This window comes from Phlebotomus papatasi, chromosome 2, assembly GCF_024763615.1.
Source record: "Phlebotomus papatasi isolate M1 chromosome 2, Ppap_2.1, whole genome shotgun sequence".
Lineage (NCBI taxonomy): Eukaryota > Metazoa > Arthropoda > Insecta > Diptera > Psychodidae > Phlebotomus > Phlebotomus papatasi.
In genome coordinates, this window is record NC_077223.1 from 29,135,567 (window position 1) to 29,157,504 (window position 21,938).

At 35.6% G+C, this 21,938-nt stretch overlaps 3 protein-coding genes across 3 annotated transcripts; 1 reads left to right on the forward strand and 2 right to left on the reverse strand.

The window, feature by feature from the left end:
- Nucleotides 1-364: 364 nt before the first annotated feature.
- On the reverse strand, nt 365-6,916 carry LOC129803381 (lipid scramblase CLPTM1L). Its single transcript, XM_055849868.1, has 2 exons — nt 6,513-6,916; nt 365-1,833 (listed from the first exon to the last, which is right to left on the reverse strand). Exons 1-2 carry the CDS (start codon nt 6,770-6,772, stop codon nt 474-476), a joined length of 1,620 nt encoding a protein of 539 aa, XP_055705843.1. The 5' UTR covers nt 6,773-6,916; the 3' UTR covers nt 365-473.
- A 113-nt stretch (nt 6,917-7,029) lies between these two features.
- Nucleotides 7,030-12,240, forward strand: LOC129803382 (iodotyrosine deiodinase). The gene is made up of 3 exons (XM_055849869.1): nt 7,030-7,259; nt 7,328-7,513; nt 11,651-12,240. Exons 1-3 carry the CDS (start codon nt 7,058-7,060, stop codon nt 12,148-12,150), a joined length of 888 nt encoding a protein of 295 aa, XP_055705844.1. The 5' UTR covers nt 7,030-7,057; the 3' UTR covers nt 12,151-12,240.
- LOC129803383 (STING ER exit protein) lies at nt 12,213-17,159 on the reverse strand. The gene is made up of 3 exons (XM_055849871.1): nt 16,953-17,159; nt 12,485-12,888; nt 12,213-12,419 (listed from the first exon to the last, which is right to left on the reverse strand). The coding sequence occupies exons 1-3, from the start codon at nt 17,071-17,073 to the stop codon at nt 12,264-12,266; spliced, it is 681 nt and encodes a 226-aa protein (XP_055705846.1). The 5' UTR covers nt 17,074-17,159; the 3' UTR covers nt 12,213-12,263.
- Nucleotides 17,160-21,938: the final 4,779 nt, after the last annotated feature.

The window sequence follows — 21,938 nt, forward strand, 5'->3', positions numbered from 1 at the left end:
TCAGGAAAAAGATATAATTAAGTAGAAGGGTAAGTCCCAATTCGAATTAATATTTCATCAATTCTGGAACATTTTGATTTTTCTCCTTCTCACATCGTAACACCCCGCCCTCGGCGACAAGCTACAAAGTCAAATGGTGTTAGGAAATGTAATAGTTTTCAGCACCCTCGAGAAAAAAAGCGATTAAAATGATTGATTGATTAGTTTCTCTCCATTGTCTGGAGTGGCCTTTTTATATTCACTCATATTATAAGAGTTTGTCTTGTCATCATCAATTTTATCCTTCAAAAAAAAAATTGCGTATGTGTGTGAGCGAAAAGGGAGAAATAGATAAATAAAAATTAGGAATAAAATGATGATAGAATTGAGAATGTGCCAATATTGGTTATAATTTATTCAAAGTGAAGCTAATAATCCGGAAATTACTTAATTTCCGACCAACAAATCGATGAATTCAATTCACTAGAAATCTTTTAGTCATTCTTCTTATCAGTTGCTTTAGCGTCCTTCTGCACTTCTTCATATTCATCCATGTGCTCAGATGTATCCACTCTATTCTTGTCTACTGGATACAGCCATCTCTGGTAGAGGTAGATTACAAAGATGACATCATCCCTGAAGCATGCTAGACGATGTGCTGTTGGCATTGTGATAATAAAGGCAAAGATATCGTTGATAAAGGTGTTGAAGGCTTTGTACATGAATGAACGCCATGGGAGCGTCGCCACGGATTTCAACTTGTAGTTGATGAAGAGTTGTGGCAGCATGAAGAGGAACCCAAAGGCATAAACTCCATTCACCATGGAGTTTATCGCCCAAGAATACCAACTCTTGTGCGATTGATAGAGTAGTGAATACACTGCACCAGCTGCACAAAGTGGATACAGCAGGTAGCTTAAATACTTCATGGCCAACTTATCGAAGTCTTTTGTCAATTTTTCCACCTTCATCTCATTCTGCTGGCGAATTTTGAAGCCATGCCTCAGACTAAAGTCAATCCTCAGGATTTTCTTGCACTTCCACAATTCAATTAGCGTCCCAACTGCCACGGGAATCAGTACAATCATGGATGTTTTCTCATCCAAAAGATGCAATAGGATTATCACTTGACTGAAACCCCGCCACAGAACTGTCCTCACGGACAATCCTGCATAATTGCGCTTCTTCCTCCAGAAATTCACGTCATTTTTGAAGGCAAGAAAATCAAATAGCAAATGAATACTACCCACAAAGACCGTTCCACATAAAATGTAGACATTCGTATCGGAAAATATCCCCTTAACTTCGTCAATGTCCTTCTTGGAGAAGCCAAGTGTCTCGAGGGAACGCATTGCGTGATTCACATGAGCTATCAGACGAAATTTCCCAATACCCAATGGACTGTACGTGATCTCGAGCGAATATGTCTCCATGCCACGCTTAATTTCCAGCAAATCCTCAAAACGATCCCGCAGAATGTCACTTTGGAATACTGGCAAGTACTCATTGTGCCTGGTTACACGCACCAGGCCCGACATCTCAGCCGGAATATCATACTGCGACAGTGTGATATTGTCTGCCAGTATCCCAAAGTGCACCTTCTGCTTTAGATGACTCACAGGACGATGCTGTTGCTTGGGCTTTGGCCCAACATCCTGTCCATCATCCGTGATAAGATTGAATGTCGTATGCCTGGGTATGACATGCTCAGTCAGTGGGATTCTGTGTATCACAGCCAAGTCATCCCGTCGACGATTCCACAGAATTGGCTCACCATCGTCAACTGCAAGCACCACGTGCATGTAGAGAGTCCCATTTCTTCTTGTCCTGGCCGGAATTGAAATGTCTATATTCCTGTAAAATAAAATAAAATGCAAAAAATGTCCAATTTTCAGGCAGCAAAAAGGGCAAAATGGAACTGTGCTTAATTTCAGCCACTTTGAGTGTAACTTCGGCCACACAACTAAATTAGTTAAATTATGTTTTAATTTAAATCTTTGAATAGACAATGATTTTTGTCATTTTTGTCCTTTCTTTAAATATTTATTCTTTTTAAAATATTTACATAAAAATCGTTAAATTTTTGGTATATTTCGAAATCTACTTACTCTATCAATAAGAACTATAGGTTAGGGTAAGTGTGCCAAATTTCGGCCAGCTTCTAATTTCGGCTACTTTGAGTGTAATTTCGGCCATGGAAATAAATTAATTACAGTAGAGTCTTCTAAATTCGAACGCTCGGGGGGTATTTTTGACATTTCTTACCTCCCAAATTCGAACGATTTTTTCAAAATTAACGAAATTTATGTGAGATTAAATTGTACTTTGAATCAAATTCCCGTACTTTCTGAAAATTTTTCGTAATAACATACTTCCTTTTCATTTTATACGATCATAATGTATGTAAACATTCAGAAAGAAGCACATAAATATCATTTTCATTCATCCAGAATACGAACTTTTCAACATAACCCCACAATTGACATTTTGAATCCAAACGTCGTTCGAATTTGAGAGATTCAGATTTGAGAGACTCTTTTGTAAAATTATGTATGTAATCTTCGAATAGTCAATGAATTCATTTTTCTTTTAAATATTTATTCATTTTAGGATGTATTAACACAAATATTGTTAAATTTTAGGTATACTTTGAATTAAAATTGCGTTGTAAAAACTCAGTGTGGAAACAGTCTTACAAAAAATGTGACAGATCGATTATGTTTCTAGCAGTCTTGTAATTTGTAGTGAAGTGCACAAGGTTATCCTTCTGTGTTTTTCATGAAAATTGATTAGTCTTCATTAAAGATTGTTTCCGTTTATGTTAATGGAATTCTCCAATAAAATTGAAAGCTAAACAGCTATCGAAGAAGTAGCAAAACTATATATATATTTAAATTATCCCATTTTCTCTGTGGGTCATATAAATATACTAAATTAAATATTAAACTCGTTCTGTATAACTTTTTAAAATGTGCTATCCGTTATTTCACAAAAGGTGGTCAGAAAAAAGGTGGCCGAAATTCCACTCAAAGTGTCCGGAATATTACACAAAGCAATGTCTATATTTATACTAATTTTTCAATATGTTATAACTGATAATTCACAAAATCGATATTATTGGCCCTTGGAAAATTGAAGTTTGTCTCCTTTTCGTTCTTTTGGGGACGAGAGTACCCATGAGTTTTCCAATTTCCCAGAGGCGAAAAAAATCTTTCTCTACAAAAGTATCATATTTGACCACTAAGACTTACAATAAAGTGAGTTATACTGAAATTCGTTCGCTGGATATGTTGTGGTCCGGAAAGAGTTTAGAAAAATAAATTGTGTGAAAAGATAGTTATTTTTACGGAAATCTACATTGCATTAATTTTTCTACGGTACAATATTATTGGAAAAACCCCCAGTAATTTTTCTGCAGTCTGAAATTTTCTGAATTATTTTAAATACAAAATAAAGCAAAAAAATAAATAAGTTCTAAACTAATTGAGAAAAAGAATATATTTATGTGTTAAATATTACATCAAAGTAGAATTCTGAAAAATTTCTCAAAATTCTATAATCTAATCCTAAATTTAAAACCGGTATAAAACCGGTTAACCGGTTTCAGAGCCATCCAAAACCGGTTAACCGTCAATCCTAAAAACCCGGTTATTTGGAATCAAGTTATTACCCAGCAACGAAAGATTTTGGGGAAAGCCGCGACGGTGGCGGCATCCCAATTTATTCAGAGCCTGGTGGTCACCATGAAAACTGTTTTTAATTCTGAGCGGTGGCCACCAAATTGCTGTGGCGCTACTGAACTCCACCACAAATGTTCGCGGTTTGTACAATACACGCCATTCGCGAATCTGTTGGTGTATGCCTTATGGGAATTTTACATTGGGTGATCCTCAAAATTCGCTAACTATGTTCGTGGTTTGTCACATAGTTGAGCAGTTATGGCGGATTTTTTATGACGCGCGAGTGTAGTGCGCATGAAAAGTGATTTTCCAGCGATTTTATTAGCACGTTTAGTTAGATTTTACAAGGAATTTATTAAGGAAAGTCTAAATAATATATTAAAGTAGTGAAAAATTGATATTTTCCAAAGTATTTTCAAGAAATAAAGTGAAATAAAATTGTCAAAAAAAAAAACAGACGCTGGGGTGGCGTCGTCTCTGTTTTTGGGTCTCCCAAGAAGTATTTCTGTCCGGAATTATCTTGAGATGCTTCAAATTAAAGTAATGATTGAAGTTCGCGTAAAAAATATTATAATTCATCACATTGAGAGGTAAAAAGTGTTTGCAAATATTGTACCACTTCCGGAAGAGTCTTTTTTGAGCCCCAGACTACAGTTTGGGGTAAATAAATGTCCCCTATTATAATACAAGAACAGTGCCGGACAAAATTGTACCAATGTTTCAAAATTCTCTATAAAGGATTTAATATCTCAAGATCTAATCTATATTTTAACTGAAACTTTTTTTTCTTGGAAAGCTTTATTATAAAGCTACAAATTGTGCCTTATTAGAATTTTTTAGGAGAAGGACTAATATTTTTGTAGAGCCTTTTAAAAAAAGAATGCATTGGTACAATTTTGTCACTTGTACCTAAACGATACTTTTTGTTTTAAAATTTTATTTTATGAACTATTTACGTAAAAATGAATTTAATATAATGACTTCTGGCTGTTATTAATGCAATTTGCATGAACACTTCCGGAATTTTTTCACTTACAACCTAAGTAATGGTAGATTTGAGTAAAATACGCTCTTATATGAAAAAGTGTATCAATAACGGATTTTTGTCCAACAAAATGGCTGCAAAACATGATGTAGGCCATATCACAGAGATCAGACTACGTATCCAGACGTGATCCAGTGGTAAGACTATAAAATCCGGACTCCAATCACAGTTTATTACCATTTATTGCTGTATGCTTGCAAAAAAATCCGTTCCGCGAGGTCTAAACTGTTGGCTAGCCTTTCAAACTAATCAAAATCGATATCCTAAGCAACATCAGCTTCAGAACATGATAATTGAATCATAAAATACTTGGCTGAATGACCGGTAACGCAGAGAAAGAGAACGAAATGTAAAAGAAACTAAAACAGTTTTCAACTACTTTTATAATTCGTCAATTAAACCGACGTTTCTTAAGATTTTTCAATATCTTTTCAATCTCAGGTGGTTATTTTACGTATTTTGCACTATATTAAATATTTCCATGGTCTTACAGCCCTATCGTCCGATTTTGGTATTAAATTTTATGATACTACATCAGTTCGTAAAAGCTTTATAAGTAATTTCGCTGCTAATATTATTCTAATATTAGTCCTTCTCCTAAAAAATTCTAATAAGGCACAATTTGTAGCCTTATAATAAAGCTCTCTAAGAAAAAAAAGTTTCAGTTAAAATATAGATTAGATCTTGAGATATTAAATCCTTTATAAGAATTTTGAAACATTGGTACAATTTTGTCCGGCACTGTATATGTTGAGTTGAAAAACAATTATAAATTATTTGTCTTTGAATTAGAAGTTTTATTTCTATTTTGTATCGTTTTATAGAAATAATGCAGCTGAGAAGGCCTTAGCAGACAGCCTATGTGGTGCTCCAGTTGGTGAGATACTATTACATTGTAATTATTTTGTAAAAATTGCAAATAAATATAAATTTAACCAATTTTAATAGTTTCTATTAAAATCGTTGAAAATATTTGAAATTCATGACGGTTGAATAATTCCCCACCCCAATTTAACCACCTGAAATTATTCACCAACGTTACAAATCGCGAACATAGTTAGCGAGCTTTGAGGGTCACCCAATGTAAAATTCCCATAAGGCATACACCAACAGGTTCGCGAATGGCGTGTATTGTACAAACTGCGAACTTTCGTTCCTGGGTACTAAACGGAGCCCTTGACAGAGCCACTCGATCTCTTTTTTGTAACTCTTTAATCTTGTATTTACTATCATTTCGATGTAACCAATAGGAACTTTCTTCAACTTTACTTCCATGTTGATTCCCGTTGATCATGCCTTCTCATCTCTTTTACAGACTCTTTCGAGATCTTATTCGGACTCTTTATAGTATTTTTCTTGAACTTGATTTCTCTTCTAGCTGCTACTGTTGCTATCCTTTCTATTTTAGTTTCAGACTCTAAAATTGCGCTTTTTGTGCGCTCTTTAAGCCCTAGTACCCATATAAAGTATTTTCTCTGAGTTATACTTCCAGCTCCCCGCAATTTTCGTAACCCCAAATTTCACATCCGTAGAACATTGCGCTTCTTATCAAACTGTTAAACATTTCCTTCCTTTTACAGAAATTATCCTTGAATTGCTGCTCTCCTATGTTCCAAATTTGTCCTAGTTTCTGCCGTGCTTTAACATTATTTTAATAATTTAGGTAAATATTCTGGGTATTTTTTTTAAAGTTATAATAAAGTATTTTTAAGTTATAATAAAGGAATAAAATGAAAAATCAGAAAAAAAAAATCAATTGAAAAACTGTGCTTCGTTATTTTTGTCACAGAACAGTCATGAGAACTTACCGGGTGTATGATTCCCTGAAGTTGAACGGTTTTACAGAAGCCACTTCAGTAGCCTCTGCTGCAAGGGGATTTTGTGTGGTTGATGTAAAAAGAGCCATCTGTAGCCGGGGCAGCTTCTCCTTGGCCAGAAAGGATGTGAAGCATGGTTCTCGAGTACAAACAGGCGCAGAGAATATTTGGGCTAACACCCAAATGGAATGTGCAATGTAGCACATAAATGCTACACCTAAAACTGTTGTTAATGATGGTAATCTCGGCATTTTGATGTTTGTTCTTTGATAAACACTGTTTTCAAACACTACATCGCATTTTGTGGACGGAAAAAACAGATTTGATGTGGAGTTTTATTCCAAAGCACTTGCAGATGCCTGGAAGGCAGCCGGATAACAAATGCTGACGTTTCCGCCCTGGAATTTCCAAGCGGTTAGAATCTTGGATGTGGAAATCTATATTGGAATCGGGCTGGAAGGCGCTAAAAATTGAACATTTTAAGAGCCATAACTGCAAAAGAGAATTCATCAGTTTTGAATGGGACACAAGTGAAAATGGACCTGCTTTCGCAGAAAAATCTTATCATTGAGTACTGGCAATATCTATTGCCTCTTTTTACTCTCGGGCTAAGTATTTTGCTTTTGAATTTTTCCCGGAAACCCAATAAAGTCGTGGCCCCTCAGAAGAGTGTGGAAAAGGATCTGGATCCATCCGAGACGGAATCTCAACCGAGGGTTTCCGATGAAGATCTCGATTGTAATTATTATTTTGTCTAGTGAATGTGAAATGATGTATGAAAAAGTTACAAAATCGTCTTTTGTCAGATGATTCTGATGCTCTAACACCGGCTCTTGAAGGAATTCTCCATCGACCATACGAAGGTATTAAGAATACTTTTCCTGGAGGCATTGAAAAGTTCTACGAGATGGTCAATGATCGGAGGAGTGTGAGAAAGTATAGTACAAGACCTGTTGATTGGAAAACTATTGAAAAATGCATTCATGCAGCAGGTTGGTGCAATCAAAGTTTTGTTACCAAGATGTTCTAATCTAATCCAATCCAATAATCATACTTTGCTTCAATTTGGTAAATTTCCCTTCGTAAGATCTTTTACAAATAGGCAAAAATTTAACCATTGAGAATATTATCTCGTACAACATGAAAATCATAAAATTAATCTAAACTAGATGATTGATTTATCGTGTCCGAGCTACCAACGTGTTTTCTAGAACTCGCGGGAGAATTTTATCTCTTTACTAGAGGGCTAACCCCTGTGCAACCCAAACCCATTCTGAGACGATTATAAAGTGGCTCTGTAAATGTAACAAACAAAAAATGAGCAAAAAAAATAATCAATCTGCTGGTAGAATTAGTGTTGAATAACTTTATATTATTTATATAATTGACATGATTAAAAGAAGTGGGAAAGACTTCGCGGAGTATTCGAACTTCTAATTAAACCTTTTAATTGGCTGCATATGTTATGTCCGTCGTCGGCAATGTGAGGTTTTGTGCAAAACCTAAAAAGCTGCTTAACTCTTTCCGGACCGCAGCATATGCTGCAAGCCAATTTCACCATTTTTTAATCAAAAATATTTAAGCTCAGGAATTAATTGAGGTCCTACAAAAAATATCTTACATTTGGACATTCTTATAGTTTGTAATCATCTACAAGAATAGGATTTTTATCAGTTCTGAATAATTAAAATTCATTGTTTTTCACCGAATATTCATATGCTGCTTTGGGTACTCAGAATCCCAAAAGAGACGAAAGAGTTAAACATTAAATAGAACAAATTTAATTATACGAAATTATTTTTACAAATCGACGACTCAGAATATAGTTTTATACCCTCTACCTTCCCTGAGAATATTATACTTGAAAGATAATTATTTTCAAAATTATAGATTTTAAAAAATCTTAAAAATCCTATTACTCTAAATGTAAAATCTCAGCTTCAAATCGCTCTCCTGTAAAATTTGCCTACTGCGAGTTATTCGTTAGAAAGTGCCCATGCTTGATACCATTGGAAGCTTCGTAATGACTAAATTTTTCCTATGTTTCTCAATAAATGTGTGTGACTCCGCAATATATTTTAAAAACTGGCCACTTTCCCATTATTTAAAATATGGTTGCGATGAGTCACATATATATTGAGGAGCTCAGAGCAAAAAAAAGCTATTTTAATAGGGACATGCATACGACTTAGAGTTTTTTTGCTCTGAGCGCCTCTATTGTGAAACATACAAAATTTAGTCATTCCAGAGCTTACAATGGTATCAAGCATGGGCACTTTCCACTAGTAGGGTAAATATCCTAATTCAGAACCATTTCCAGATCCAGACGCTTTAACTTTGACAGAAGATTCAACACATAAGTTCATTTTTTCTAAAGTAAATTACATAAATTTGCTCCTTGACTCTTCTAGAATGTTACTGTTTAGTGAAAATTCTTTAGATATAATTTGAAAACTTCTTTAAATACGAGAAAAATACGCGAGCGTAAAATGCTGCAATTGGTAACAAATTAATCCAAATGGAGACAAGGAAAATTTTCTAATTGGAAACAAACAGTGTAAATTAAATCACAAATAAAGGCTTCCAAAACCTTGTTGAGTTGCTCTTGAGTGTAGAAGTTATTCTTAGGGCAGAATCACATTGACAATAAAATGTTCGCCGTAGCCTCATCGTATTTCGTTAATTTACGCATTTTTATTGCAATTCTTACGTAAATTTTCCATTACCGTATTACTTTATCTCATACTCGGAGGCACTAGGTGAAAACAGTATCAGAAAATTGAAGAAATAAAACGAAAATTCGATAAACGGTAAGCAAAAACAACTGTACGAGAAATTAAGCATAGTTTTTTTTTGCTCACCGTTTATCGAATTTTCGTTTTATTTTTTTCAATTTTCTTATATTATTTAAACCTAGTGCTACCGAGTATGCGATAAGGTAATACGGTAATCGAGAATTTGTGTGAGAATTGCAATGAAAATGCGTAAATTAACGAAATACGTTGAGCATTTTACTGTCAATGTGATTCTGCCCTTATTCTTGGTCTTTTCTCCTTTCCTATCTGAGACAATAAGAAAATCTTTGACAGAATATTCAACACATTAAGTTCATATTTTTTCTGAAGAGAATTACATAAATTTGCTCCTTGACTCTTCTAGCATGTTACTGTTTTAGTGAAAATTCTTTAGATATAATTTGAAAACTTCTTAAATACAAGAAAAATACGCGAGTGTAATATGCTTCTATTGGAAACAAATTAATGCAAATGGAGACATGGGAAAGTTTCTAATTGGAGACAAACAGTATATAAGTGAAACCGCGACGAAAAGCTTCCAAAACTTAGTTGAGTTGCTCTTGAGTGCAGGATTTGTTCTTGTTCCTGGTCTTTTCTCCTTTCTCATCTAAAACAATAATAAAATCTCTCCCAAAAAATTATATTTCCGGTGTTTCCTATTGAAGCATTTGCAGACACTTCAGAAACCCCTTTTTGTTCACGAAATAGGTAATTATTTCATTTGAAAACTTCAGGTATCATTAACAATAAAGATTAATATTTAATTTCACATAATTTTGCTAGAATGTTACATTAATGTTAAGTAAAACGAATAAAAAACAATCACCCTATTGTGTTTTTCATTAGAAAACATGGTAGAACGTAATAATGAACCTGAGGTATAGAAAATATATAAATAAGAATTTAATACTGTAGGTATTTATCATGGAAAAAAATTATGTTTCCATTTGGAGTAGCGAAAAATTTCCATTTGGAAGAGGTTTTGAATTAGCTTAAATTTACTCTACCTTGGATAAAAGGTAAATGGAACTCTATTTGTACGACATGTCGTTGCTGTTTGAGTAATTCGAATTCAATTTCGAATTTCCATACGAAATTTTCTCATAAAGGTATGGAAAATTTATAAAATATCACAGTAAAAAGCTCGCAAAAGTATACTTACTCAGTGATTATGGAGTGATTAAGTAATGGGACAGAAGCAGTAAACATTGTTGCTTTGTATTTTTCCTCATAACAAAGTGAAGACCAATACATTTTGACACTTTGAACATTTCGAAATTCGAACAGGATGTACAGTAGAGTCTCTCAAATCTGAATCTCTCAAATTCGAACGACGTTTGGATTCAAAATGTCAATTGTGAGGTTATGTTAGAAAGTTCGTATTCTTGATGAATGAAAATCATATTTATGTGCTTCTTCCTGAATGTTTACATACATTATGGTCGTGTAAAATGAAAAGGAAGTATGTTACGAAGAAAGTACGGGAATTTGATTCAAAGTACAATTTAATCTCACACAAATTTCGTTAATTTTGAAACAATCGTTCGAATTTGGGAGGTGAGAAATGTCAAAAATACCCCCCGAGCGTTCGAATTTAAGAGACTCTACTGTACTTCAACCACTTTGGCGAATTATCAAGGTGTAAGAATATCTAGAACCCCCTGGCAATTTGCCTGAAATTTGAAGTCACTTTCTCATACTTCGATTTAAATTTATATGGGAATTTTTTTGCACTCAGTACGGTTATGCTAAATGTGCTAAATATTTAAAATGTGAGAAGTTTTCCGTATTATAAGATACCTTTCCGCATGGAGGGATAAATATACTAAATTTTTGTTTAAATATTTTTTTCCTCGGAGCACTGTGAGCTGAGTCCGAGATCAATTTAATAATTGGTTTCAAATAGCTCCATATAAAAAGGCCTTAGAAGTAATATAATTAGGTTTTGGATTTTAAATTTAGTTTGGAATCGGTTCAGTCTTGTGAGAAATTCCAAGACCTTTCTAACGAGCTCAAATACGACCACATTCGCTTAAAAACTGCGCTTCTAGAGCCTTTTAAACCTTTGACCACGAAAAATTGTTGTTAGAAATTATTCAACGGTACTTTCGAATGTCGCGTTTTCGAACAATTCCAAAAAACATGTTTTTGAAGGGGAAGAGGAGGGGGAAAAGGTTTCCCTTTTTTCCTCTAATGTCTAATGAATATTCGGGTATCGTGGGTAATAAGCAATCAAAGTTTTGTATAAGTATAGCTCTCTTTTTACAGTTAGAGCAACACCATTGTAACATTTGACCCAGAGAGATTACAACTTCTTTATTTTTTTTTCATAAGGCACTGGACCAAGTGGCGCTCACACAGAGCCCTGGACATTCTGCATTATATCAGACAGTGAGATAAAGCAACAAATCCGTGAGATAATTGAGCAGGAAGAGTACACAAACTATGCTCAACGTATGTCACGTCAATGGACAACGGATCTTACGCCCCTGAAGACAAATTACGTAAAGGAATATCTCACGGATGCGCCATATCTCGTCCTGGTTTTCAAGCAAGCCTACAGCTATCGTGCTGATGGCAAGAAGAAACAGCACTACTACAATGAGATCTCCGTGGCTATTTCGGTAGGAATCCTTCTGTGTGCCTTTCAAAGTGCTGGACTTAATTCTCTGGTGACCACTCCCCTCAATTGTGGTCCCGCTCTAAGGACTCTTCTACAACGGCCTGCACAAGAAAAACTTCTTGTACTTCTGCCAGTTGGCTATGCTGCTGACGACTGTGAGATTCCAGACATTCACAGGAAACCCGTAGAAGACATTCTCGTGAAGTACTAACAAACCTATCATTTTCTTAATTTTGAGATCAAGGCAAATGTGTCAGGCAAATGTTTTAAAATAAAAAAATATCTCGATTTGGTGTTTAAATAATTTCTTTATTTAGTCACAATTTATTTATCGATAAGAGTTCCACGGGGTTTTTTGCTCTGACTTGGCCCAGCTTCATTATCAACTTTCTGCGGGCATTCTGCTCCTTTGCCAGATTTTCTCTGCAATTGCTTCTCAATTATTCTCGCATTATTCGCATAACTGTCGGCAATTTCACGCTGAAAATGTTAAATTTGAGTTAAAAATTGAAAATTTTTTTCTAAATTTTTAACTTAAAACATACTGCTTCAATTTCATCCTCTTCCTCATCAATTGTCGACACTGTTACTGAGCTAAACTTGCCCATGTTCTTCGTGTGTTTCGTAACCATGATTTTACGTGGAGCTGTCTGAGCTACTTGCTGGTAAACATCGAAGGAATTTCCAATTGTTGTATTTTCCGATGCTACCCGAGAAGACACAAGAGCTCCCCGGAAAATGAATGTCACATTGCTGCTGGTGCTGTGACGATAGTAGAGTGGCAGGGAGCAACGTTTGCATTTCATTCGGAACTGCCGTTCAATTCCCTTCGGCCTCCGAATATAAGTTGTTTCATCTGGGATACTTGTAATTTTATGGGCATGATGAGCTCCATCAATAACTCTTGCCCCATCTTCCTGACGTAGGGGAAGCTTTTCGATATTGCAGTCTAAAAATCAATAACAAATATTAAATTGAACATTTCTCACTATATTGTATTCATTGCATTCATATAAGACGTGTAATGGTTCCACGGTAAAGTTCCAGCAGTTAAAAATTTCAATTACACTGTGCAACACGATTTTTGGCACACGGATCTCACATGGTACGTTTGGTAGAGTCGAGTCTCCTGATCAAAAATCTGGGGTGAAATGATAACTTTGACTCTCGCTAGTATCGATTCGATACTATCGAATCTCTAGTATTGTTAAATCCAAATGATGAGATGAATTGAGTGTCGGCTCTTCACGCATTGTCGGCTCGTTATTGTGACACTTTGGGACAATGAAACATAACCTCACTCTCGCTTGTTTTGATTTTGGAATCGGAGTTATTTAAGTGATTTTATTAATTTTAAGTTAAAATAGTCAACCCATTAATTATATTTTTATGGAAATTGGGCTATTGAGGAAGCCCCGGAAGCTCAACTTTCATTTGGAGCGAGGATGAGAAAATTGCGGTATAAAAACAACTCTGGAGCTTCCGGAAGAAATGCAAGTAAAAAAATCATCTATACATAATAATGTCTGCCTTACGCAGATCTTTTCACTTTGTCTTTTACATTCTCACACAGTAATTGACACTCAAAGACTTGCTGCAAGTCAGTCACTGAACAAATGACTCCAGAAATTTAAGGAATTATTTTTCATCTTATCAGTCGTGGTGATTTCTGGTGTCTTGTAGTGTTTTAAATTTGTCAAAGAGGAGCAAAAGATCTGAAGGAAGCACACGTATATGTGACCGATGTGACCATTTCCTACTCTGTGAAATTAAATCTCACGAGAACGAATCCATGAGAAATCTCTCCATCAACTTCCTGGACAGTGTGTCAAACTCAATCACTGAGTATAATAAGATCATCTCTGATAAGCCTTTCCCGGATGGTCCAAAAATATTTTGTGGTTGTGCAAAATTATCAGAACATAAATTTTCGTATCCAATTTGCCCGAGGTTTATCCTGGCCCTATGAGGGTTTTAAGCATAATTTTGCCATTTTATGTTTCAATTGCGCGATTTCTATGCACAATCCCAATCGTTTTATACTAGACCTTAGCGGGTTCTCCTCTAAATTTTTACTGCCTTATGCTGAAGTAATTTGAGTTTTATTCACAAATTTAACGATTTTTTGTTTACGCTATGCGAGTTTTGTACAAAATTTTAACCATTTTATGCTGAAAGTGATAGGGTTTTACACCCCATTTCAAATAGTTTTCTTGATGAATATTTGCGGGTCTTTAGCTGAATCCAAAATATTTTTAACATTTTAAAATGCCACGCGTTATGAGACATTGAAGTATAGGTTTTAGGGCTTTATAAATTACCTCAAAAGTATACTTAAAATACATTTAAGCGAATGAAAATTTTGATTGTAAATTGTTTTAAATGGTTCTGCATTGTATAATCTATTAGCATTATCAAGATATTTTACAAAACAAATCGAAATTATGCATAAAAATGTTATTTTTTTCATGAAGTTTTTGGTTATGAGTATTACTGTATTATCACACTTGCGCATTAAAATTTTAATATGATTCACATTAATTGTCGTTGGTGATAGTCTAAATGTGTAATTTGTGTGTTTGAATCATTTTATATTCAAAATTTGATCTATTTGTTGATAAAAAAAAGGTAGACTTGGCCCGCAAAATTTGATATAAATTGATTTATAGCATTAATGCGAAAAATTAATGCGATTTTCTCTTTAATTTTTTAATGTGAAAAATATTTATGCTTTAGGTAAATTTAAACTTATTTTTGCAGGCCAAGTCCACTTCTTTATCAATAAATAGAAAAACCCCAAATATTAAGTGACTCAAAGACACAAATAACATATTTGGATGCTCACAAGCAACAATTAATGTGAATCACATTAAAATTTTAATATGCAAGTGTGATAACGCCGTTAGGCTCCTGGCTCAAGTGGTGGAAAACAGAAAATTTTATAAAAATTGGCATTTTCTTGAGGAAATTTAACGCAAAATCCTCAAGATATTATGAAAATCTGGAAAATCTTTTTAATATTTCTTTTAGTATTAGGACTCCCATAAAAAACAACTCAAAATATCAAAAAACGTTTTTTGTTGGGAAAATAAATTTACCAACATAAAAAGAAACATTTTCACTCAAGATATAGAAAAATAATTTTTGACAAAATTCATGAGGGAAATATTTTTGATAAGAATATGCAAATTGAGAATTTCTCAATATTTCCATGCGTCCGTGAAAAAAATAAAATATATTTTTATTATTATTTTAGCTGAGAATTTTTACAATCTTAGCTTTTGTGGTCATAGGTGAAATCCGACCTCGTCAGATCGGGCCCAAATTTTGGATGTACACGTTTTGACACTCATAGATCACGAAAATCATGTGCGCCAAAATCGATTTTCGACAGGACGGGACGGGACGGGACGTCCATGAAAATAGATTTTTTGGCGCACATGATTTTCGTGATCTATGTGTGTCAAAACGTGTACATCCAAAATTTGGGCCTGATCTGACAAGGTCGGATTTTACCTGTGACCACAAAAGCTGAGATTGTAAAGAATCTCAGCTAAAATCGGTCTTTATTAATTTTTATTCGGCGCCATCCGAAGTTTTGAATTCCGCCAAACCCGAGTAGCCATAGTGACGTAGATAGTTTCTCTGTGACGTCGCTGGTTTTAGTGATTCACCTTATAGGAAGGGGAAGTGAGAATGAAAACATCTTGAACCACACTGTTGTTGACATTGACGATTGAAGTGTGTCTCGAATACCGAAATTCGAGATGGCAGAACAATCAGCGCTAAAGCGAAGAGTACGTAAACTTGCACTTTATGCTTCCGGTAGATTTTCGAATAAGTTTGACGTGTCTCTCTTCGAAAGGTTATTACTGAACGGAGCCCTGAGTCACAAAGGAGTGAATTTGCGGTTCGATGTTTGTGAGACTTGTTCATGTAGGTAGAATAAGTTTAGAAGCTTTTGAGAGGACAGGAAGAAGGCTAACAGGCCTAAAGTTCGAAGGAGTTTTTGGATTAGAAACTTTGGGAATTGGAACCATTTAATGGCCATTGTAAGGACTTCTATCAAGTTCTTTGTAACTGATACGAATTGGATTTTTGATTAGGTCTTCTGAATTAACTACATAAAAAAAAATAAATTAGTCATACGACATTGTTATACTGTTACAGAATTCCCCTACTGGTCGTTACAGATTGATACCATTTTATGTTACTTGTAAAGAAAATGTCTCATATTTCTTCCGGTATGATCCCCATTGCCTCAAGGAGCTCAAGGATAATTTTTAAATTTCGCAGAAAATCAAACAAGGCCTTGCATATTTTATTCACTTCCTCGGTTTCATCTTATCTTTGATAGTGCCGAGAGGTCTAGTTCAAGTGATCATAATATATATATATTCGTATGGTTAGACTGCATCGCGTAACCTAGGAAGAACACTAAAAGTATGCCATTTGAACATTGAGGGCATATCGCAATCAAAATGCGAGTACCTTTCCAGGATTCTGCAATGCAAAGACATCAATATCATAGCCCTTCAAGAAACACACACCAAGGATAATGATGATCTTAATAGGAGAGGACAAATCCCCGGATACAAATTAGTAGCGGCGGTAAATAGTAGTATACATGGTGTAGCCACCTATGCACAAAATGATCTCAACGATATTAAAGTTCTTCTCGCTACAACTTCTAACAATATTGAAATAATTGTTCTGAATGTATCCGGTGTCAATGTTGTGAATGTTTATAAACCTCCAAATGAGAGTTGGCCCTCGCCACCCATTCCAAGATTTCCACATCCCTGTATATATACAGGTGATTTTAACAGCCATTGCACAGAGTGATCATAATATAAAATAGTAAGTGTCCTTATTAAATGTTGAGACTTTTATGTTAACTTTTAATGTAATCTGATATCTTTAACTGAATATTGTACTCTAAGGTAAAATTATATTCATGAATGCAATGAGAAAACTATCTTTTATCAATTGATGTTTTGAAAATGAACAAACCTAAAATCAAGGACATCATTCCACACAAGCAATAGTAGATATTCAGTGGCTTTGTCTCATTGTATTCTTCTTGATCCTTGGAGTCAGAGCAAACAATACTCCTTGAGACTACTTTTGGCATCTTCTAATTAAATAATTCACTAATTCTCACAAATTAAATCCACAAAAATCGCGATTACTTGAATGTTTTGTTTACGTTTGTTTGACAGATGGAAAACCGATTGGAAGATTGGAATGTTCGGAATATACACTGTAAAAAAATCCATTGGGGATTGGAATAACCGGAAGAACATCGAAAAATTCGATTTAAATTCCCGCAACGATCATGCACTGAAAAAAAGGGGATGCGATGACCTCCCTGAAGCTGGCCGAAGGCCAGCCGAATGCGGGTTTGTGACTTGGCTAAGAAAAACCGTTGCAAATTCAAATATTTTTTTGTGTCTTGACTAAAAAACACTGAGAAAAATTAAAATAAATGCAGGAAAATGAAATGAAAATTCAGGAAAAACTTCATTTAAATGAAAATTAAGGTGCGTGTCTTGGCTAAAATAAAATATTTTCTCTCATATTTTCCAATATTTTCTTTCAAAACATAATTCATAAAGATACAAATTTCAAACAAAATATCCTGATCCACTTAATTGATACCACTAGGTAGGAGTTGAAAAAACTCAGTAATAATCACATTTACATGTATTTTCCTAAATCCAATGAAGAAAATTAGCAAACATATCAAAGAATCAATTTCCTCAATTTTCTCCTACGGGGTTGCTGCAGATGTGACATCCCAAAATAAGTAGCCCACTTCATCCTGAACATGATCTACCATGCGTCATATGCGAAGGAATTCTGACTTCCGGTTTATAAGCCCATGACTCTGACCCATGTAAGAAAAACTCAATGAGAATCCATTTCTACTAAATAGTTAATTCTTCCAATTTTCTCCTACGGGGTTGATGCAGATGTGACATCCTAAAATAAATAGCCCACTTCATCCTGAACATGATCTACCATGCGTCATGTGCGAAGGAATTCTGACTTCCGGTTTATAAGCCCATGACTCTGACCCATGTAAGAAAAACTCAATGAGAATCCATTTCTACTAAATAGTTAATTCTTCCAATTTTCTCCTACGGGGTTGATGCAGATGTGACATCCTAAAATAAATAGCCCACTTCATCCTGAACATGATCTACCATGCGTCATGTGCGAAGGAATTCTGACTTCCGGTTTATAAGCCCATGACTCTGACCCATGTAAGAAAAACTCAATGAGAATCCATTTCTACTAAATAGTTAATTCTTCCAATTTTCTCCTACGGGGTTGCTGCAGATGTGACATCCTAAAATAAATAGCCCACTTCATCCTGAACATGATCTACCATGCGTCATGTGCGAAGGAATTCTTACTTCCGGTTTATGAGCCCATGACTCTGACCCATGTAAGAAAAACTCAATGAGAATCCATTTCTACTAAATAGTTAATTCTTCCAATTTTCTCCTACGGGGTTGATGCAGATGTGACATCCTAAAATAAATAGCCCACTTCATCCTGAACATGATCTACCATGCGTCATGTGCGAAGGAATTCTGACTTCCGGTTTATAAGCCCATGACTCTGACCCATGTAAGAAAAACTCAATGAGAATCCATTTCTACTAAATAGTTAATTCTTCCAATTTTCTCCTACGGGGTTGATGCAGATGTGACATCCTAAAATAAATAGCCCACTTCATCCTGAACATGATCTACCATGCGTCATGTGCGAAGGAATTCTGACTTCCGGTTTATAAGCCCATGACTCTGACCCATGTAAGAAAAACTCAATGAGAATCCATTTCTACTAAATAGTTAATTCTTCCAATTTTCTCCTACGGGGTTGCTGCAGATGTGACATCCTAAAATAAATAGCCCACTTCATCCTGAACATGATCTACCATGCGTCATGTGCGAAGGAATTCTGACTTCCGGTTTATAAGCCCATGACTCTGACCCATGTAAGAAAAACTCAATGAGAATCCATTTCTACTAAATAGTTAATTCTTCCAATTTTCTCCTACGGGGTTGCTGCAGATGTGACATCCTAAAATAAATAGCCCACTTCATCCTGAACATGATCTACCATGCGTCATGTGCGAAGGAATTCTGACTTCCGGTTTATAAGCCCATGACTCTGACCCATGTAAGAAAAACTCAATGAGAATCCATTTCTACTAAATAGTTAATTCTTCCAATTTTCTCCTACGGGGTTGCTGCAGATGTGACATCCTAAAATAAATAGCCCACTTCATCCTGAACATGATCTACCATGCGTCATGTGCGAAGGAATTCTGACTTCCGGTTTATAAGCCCATGACTCTGACCCATGTAAGAAAAACTCAATGAGAATCCATTTCTACTAAATAGTTAATTCTTCCAATTTTCTCCTACGGGGTTGATGCAGATGTGACATCCTAAAATAAATAGCCCACTTCATCCTGAACATGATCTACCATGCGTCATGTGCGAAGGAATTCTGACTTCCGGTTTATAAGCCCATGACTCTGACCCATGTAAGAAAAACTCAATGAGAATCCATTTCTACTAAATAGTTAATTCTTCCAATTTTCTCCTACGGGGTTGATGCAGATGTGACATCCTAAAATAAATAGCCCACTTCATCCTGAACATGATCTACCATGCGTCATGTGCGAAGGAATTCTGACTTCCGGTTTATAAGCCCATGACTCTGACCCATGTAAGAAAAACTCAATGAGAATCCATTTCTACTAAATAGTTAATTCTTCCAATTTTCTCCTACGGGGTTGATGCAGATGTGACATCCTAAAATAAATAGCCCACTTCATCCTGAACATGATCTACCATGCGTCATGTGCGAAGGAATTCTGACTTCCGGTTTATAAGCCCATGACTCTGACCCATGTAAGAAAAACTCAATGAGAATCCATTTCTACTAAATAGTTAATTCTTCCAATTTTCTCCTACGGGGTTGCTGCAGATGTGACATCCTAAAATAAATAGCCCACTTCATCCTGAACATGATCTACCATGCGTCATGTGCGAAGGAATTCTTACTTCCGGTTTATGAGCCCATGACTCTGACCCATGTAAGAAAAACTCAATGAGAATCCATTTCTACTAAATAGTTAATTCTTCCAATTTTCTCCTACGGGGTTGATGCAGATGTGACATCCTAAAATAAATAGCCCACTTCATCCTGAACATGATCTACTATGCGTCATGTGCGAAGGAATTCTGACTTCCGGTTTATAAGCCCATGACTCTGACCCATGTAAGAAAAACTCAATGAGAATCCATTTCTACTAAATAGTTAATTCTTCCAATTTTCTCCTACGGGGTTGCTGCAGATGTGACATCCTAAAATAAATAGCCCACTTCATCCTGAACATGATCTACCATGCGTCATGTGCGAAGGAATTCTGACTTCCGGTTTATAAGCCCATGACTCTGACCCATGTAAGAAAAACTCAATGAGAATCCATTTCTACTAAATAGTTAATTCTTCCAATTTTCTCCTACGGGGTTGCTGCAGATGTGACATCCTAAAATAAATAGCCCACTTCATCCTGAACATGATCTACCATGCGTCATGTGCGAAGGAATTCTGACTTCCGGTTTATAAGCCCATGACTCTGACCCATGTAAGAAAAACTCAATGAGAATCCATTTCTACTAAATAGTTAATTCTTCCAATTTTCTCCTACGGGGTTGATGCAGATGTGACATCCCAAAATAAATAGCCCACTTCATCCTGAACATGATCTACCATGCGTCATGTGCGAAGGAATTCTGACTTCCGGTTTATAAGCCCATGACTCTGACCCATGTAAGAAAAACTCAATGAGAATCCATTTCTACTAAATAGTTAATTCTTCCAATTTTCTCCTACGGGGTTGCTGCAGATGTGACATCCTAAAATAAATAGCCCACTTCATCCTGAACATGATCTACCATGCGTCATGTGCGAAGGAATTCTGACTTCCGGTTTATAAGCCCATGACTCTGACCCATGTAAGAAAAACTCAATGAGAATCCATTTCTACTAAATAGTTAATTCTTCCAATTTTCTCCTACGGGGTTGCTGCAGATGTGACATCCTAAAATAAATAGCCCACTTCATCCTGAACATGATCTACCATGCGTCATGTGCGAAGGAATTCTGACTTCCGGTTTATAAGCCCATGACTCTGACCCATGTAAGAAAAACTCAATGAGAATCCATTTCTACTAAATAGTTAATTCTTCCAATTTTCTCCTACGGGGTTGCTGCAGATGTGACATCCTAAAATAAATAGCCCACTTCATCCTGAACATGATCTACCATGCGTCATGTGCGAAGGAATTCTGACTTCCGGTTTATAAGCCCATGACTCTGACCCATGTAAGAAAAACTCAATGAGAATCCATTTCTACTAAATAGTTAATTCTTCCAATTTTCTCCTACGGGGTTGATGCAGATGTGACATCCCAAAATAAATAGCCCACTTCATCCTGAACATGATCTACCATGCGTCATGTGCGAAGGAATTCTGACTTCCGGTTTATAAGCCCATGACTCTGACCCATGTAAGAAAAACTCAATGAGAATCCATTTCTACTAAATAGTTAATTCTTCCAATTTTCTCCTACGGGGTTGCTGCAGATGTGACATCCTAAAATAAATAGCCCACTTCATCCTGAACATGATCTACCATGCGTCATGTGCGAAGGAATTCTGACTTCCGGTTTATAAGCCCATGACTCTGACCCATGTAAGAAAAACTCAATGAGAATCCATTTCTACTAAATAGTTAATTCTTCCAATTTTCTCCTACGGGGTTGCTGCAGATGTGACATCCTAAAATAAATAGCCCACTTCATCCTGAACATGATCTACCATGCGTCATGTGCGAAGGAATTCTGACTTCCGGTTTATAAGCCCATGACTCTGACCCATGTAAGAAAAACTCAATGAGAATCCATTTCT

Bases quoted from the DNA above. Each gene is read 5' to 3' on its own strand.
- LOC129803381 (XM_055849868.1), bottom strand. From the start codon at position 6,772: ATGCCGAGATTACCATCATTAACAACAGTTTTAGGTGTAGCATTTATG. The intron at 1,834-6,512 runs GTAAGTTCTCAT...TTTATTTTACAG, and splicing joins TTCAGGGAATCATACACCCG to GAATATAGACATTTCAATTC.
- LOC129803382 (XM_055849869.1), top strand. From the start codon at position 7,058: ATGGACCTGCTTTCGCAGAAAAATCTTATCATTGAGTACTGGCAATAT. The intron at 7,260-7,327 runs GTAATTATTATT...GTCTTTTGTCAG, and splicing joins TTCCGATGAAGATCTCGATT to ATGATTCTGATGCTCTAACA. The intron at 7,514-11,650 runs GTTGGTGCAATC...TTTTTTCATAAG, and splicing joins AAAATGCATTCATGCAGCAG to GCACTGGACCAAGTGGCGCT.
- LOC129803383 (XM_055849871.1), bottom strand. From the start codon at position 17,073: ATGCCAAAAGTAGTCTCAAGGAGTATTGTTTGCTCTGACTCCAAGGAT. The intron at 12,889-16,952 runs GTTTGTTCATTT...ATTGATTTTTAG, and splicing joins AATGATGTCCTTGATTTTAG to ACTGCAATATCGAAAAGCTT. The intron at 12,420-12,484 runs GTATGTTTTAAG...TAACATTTTCAG, and splicing joins AAGAGGATGAAATTGAAGCA to CGTGAAATTGCCGACAGTTA.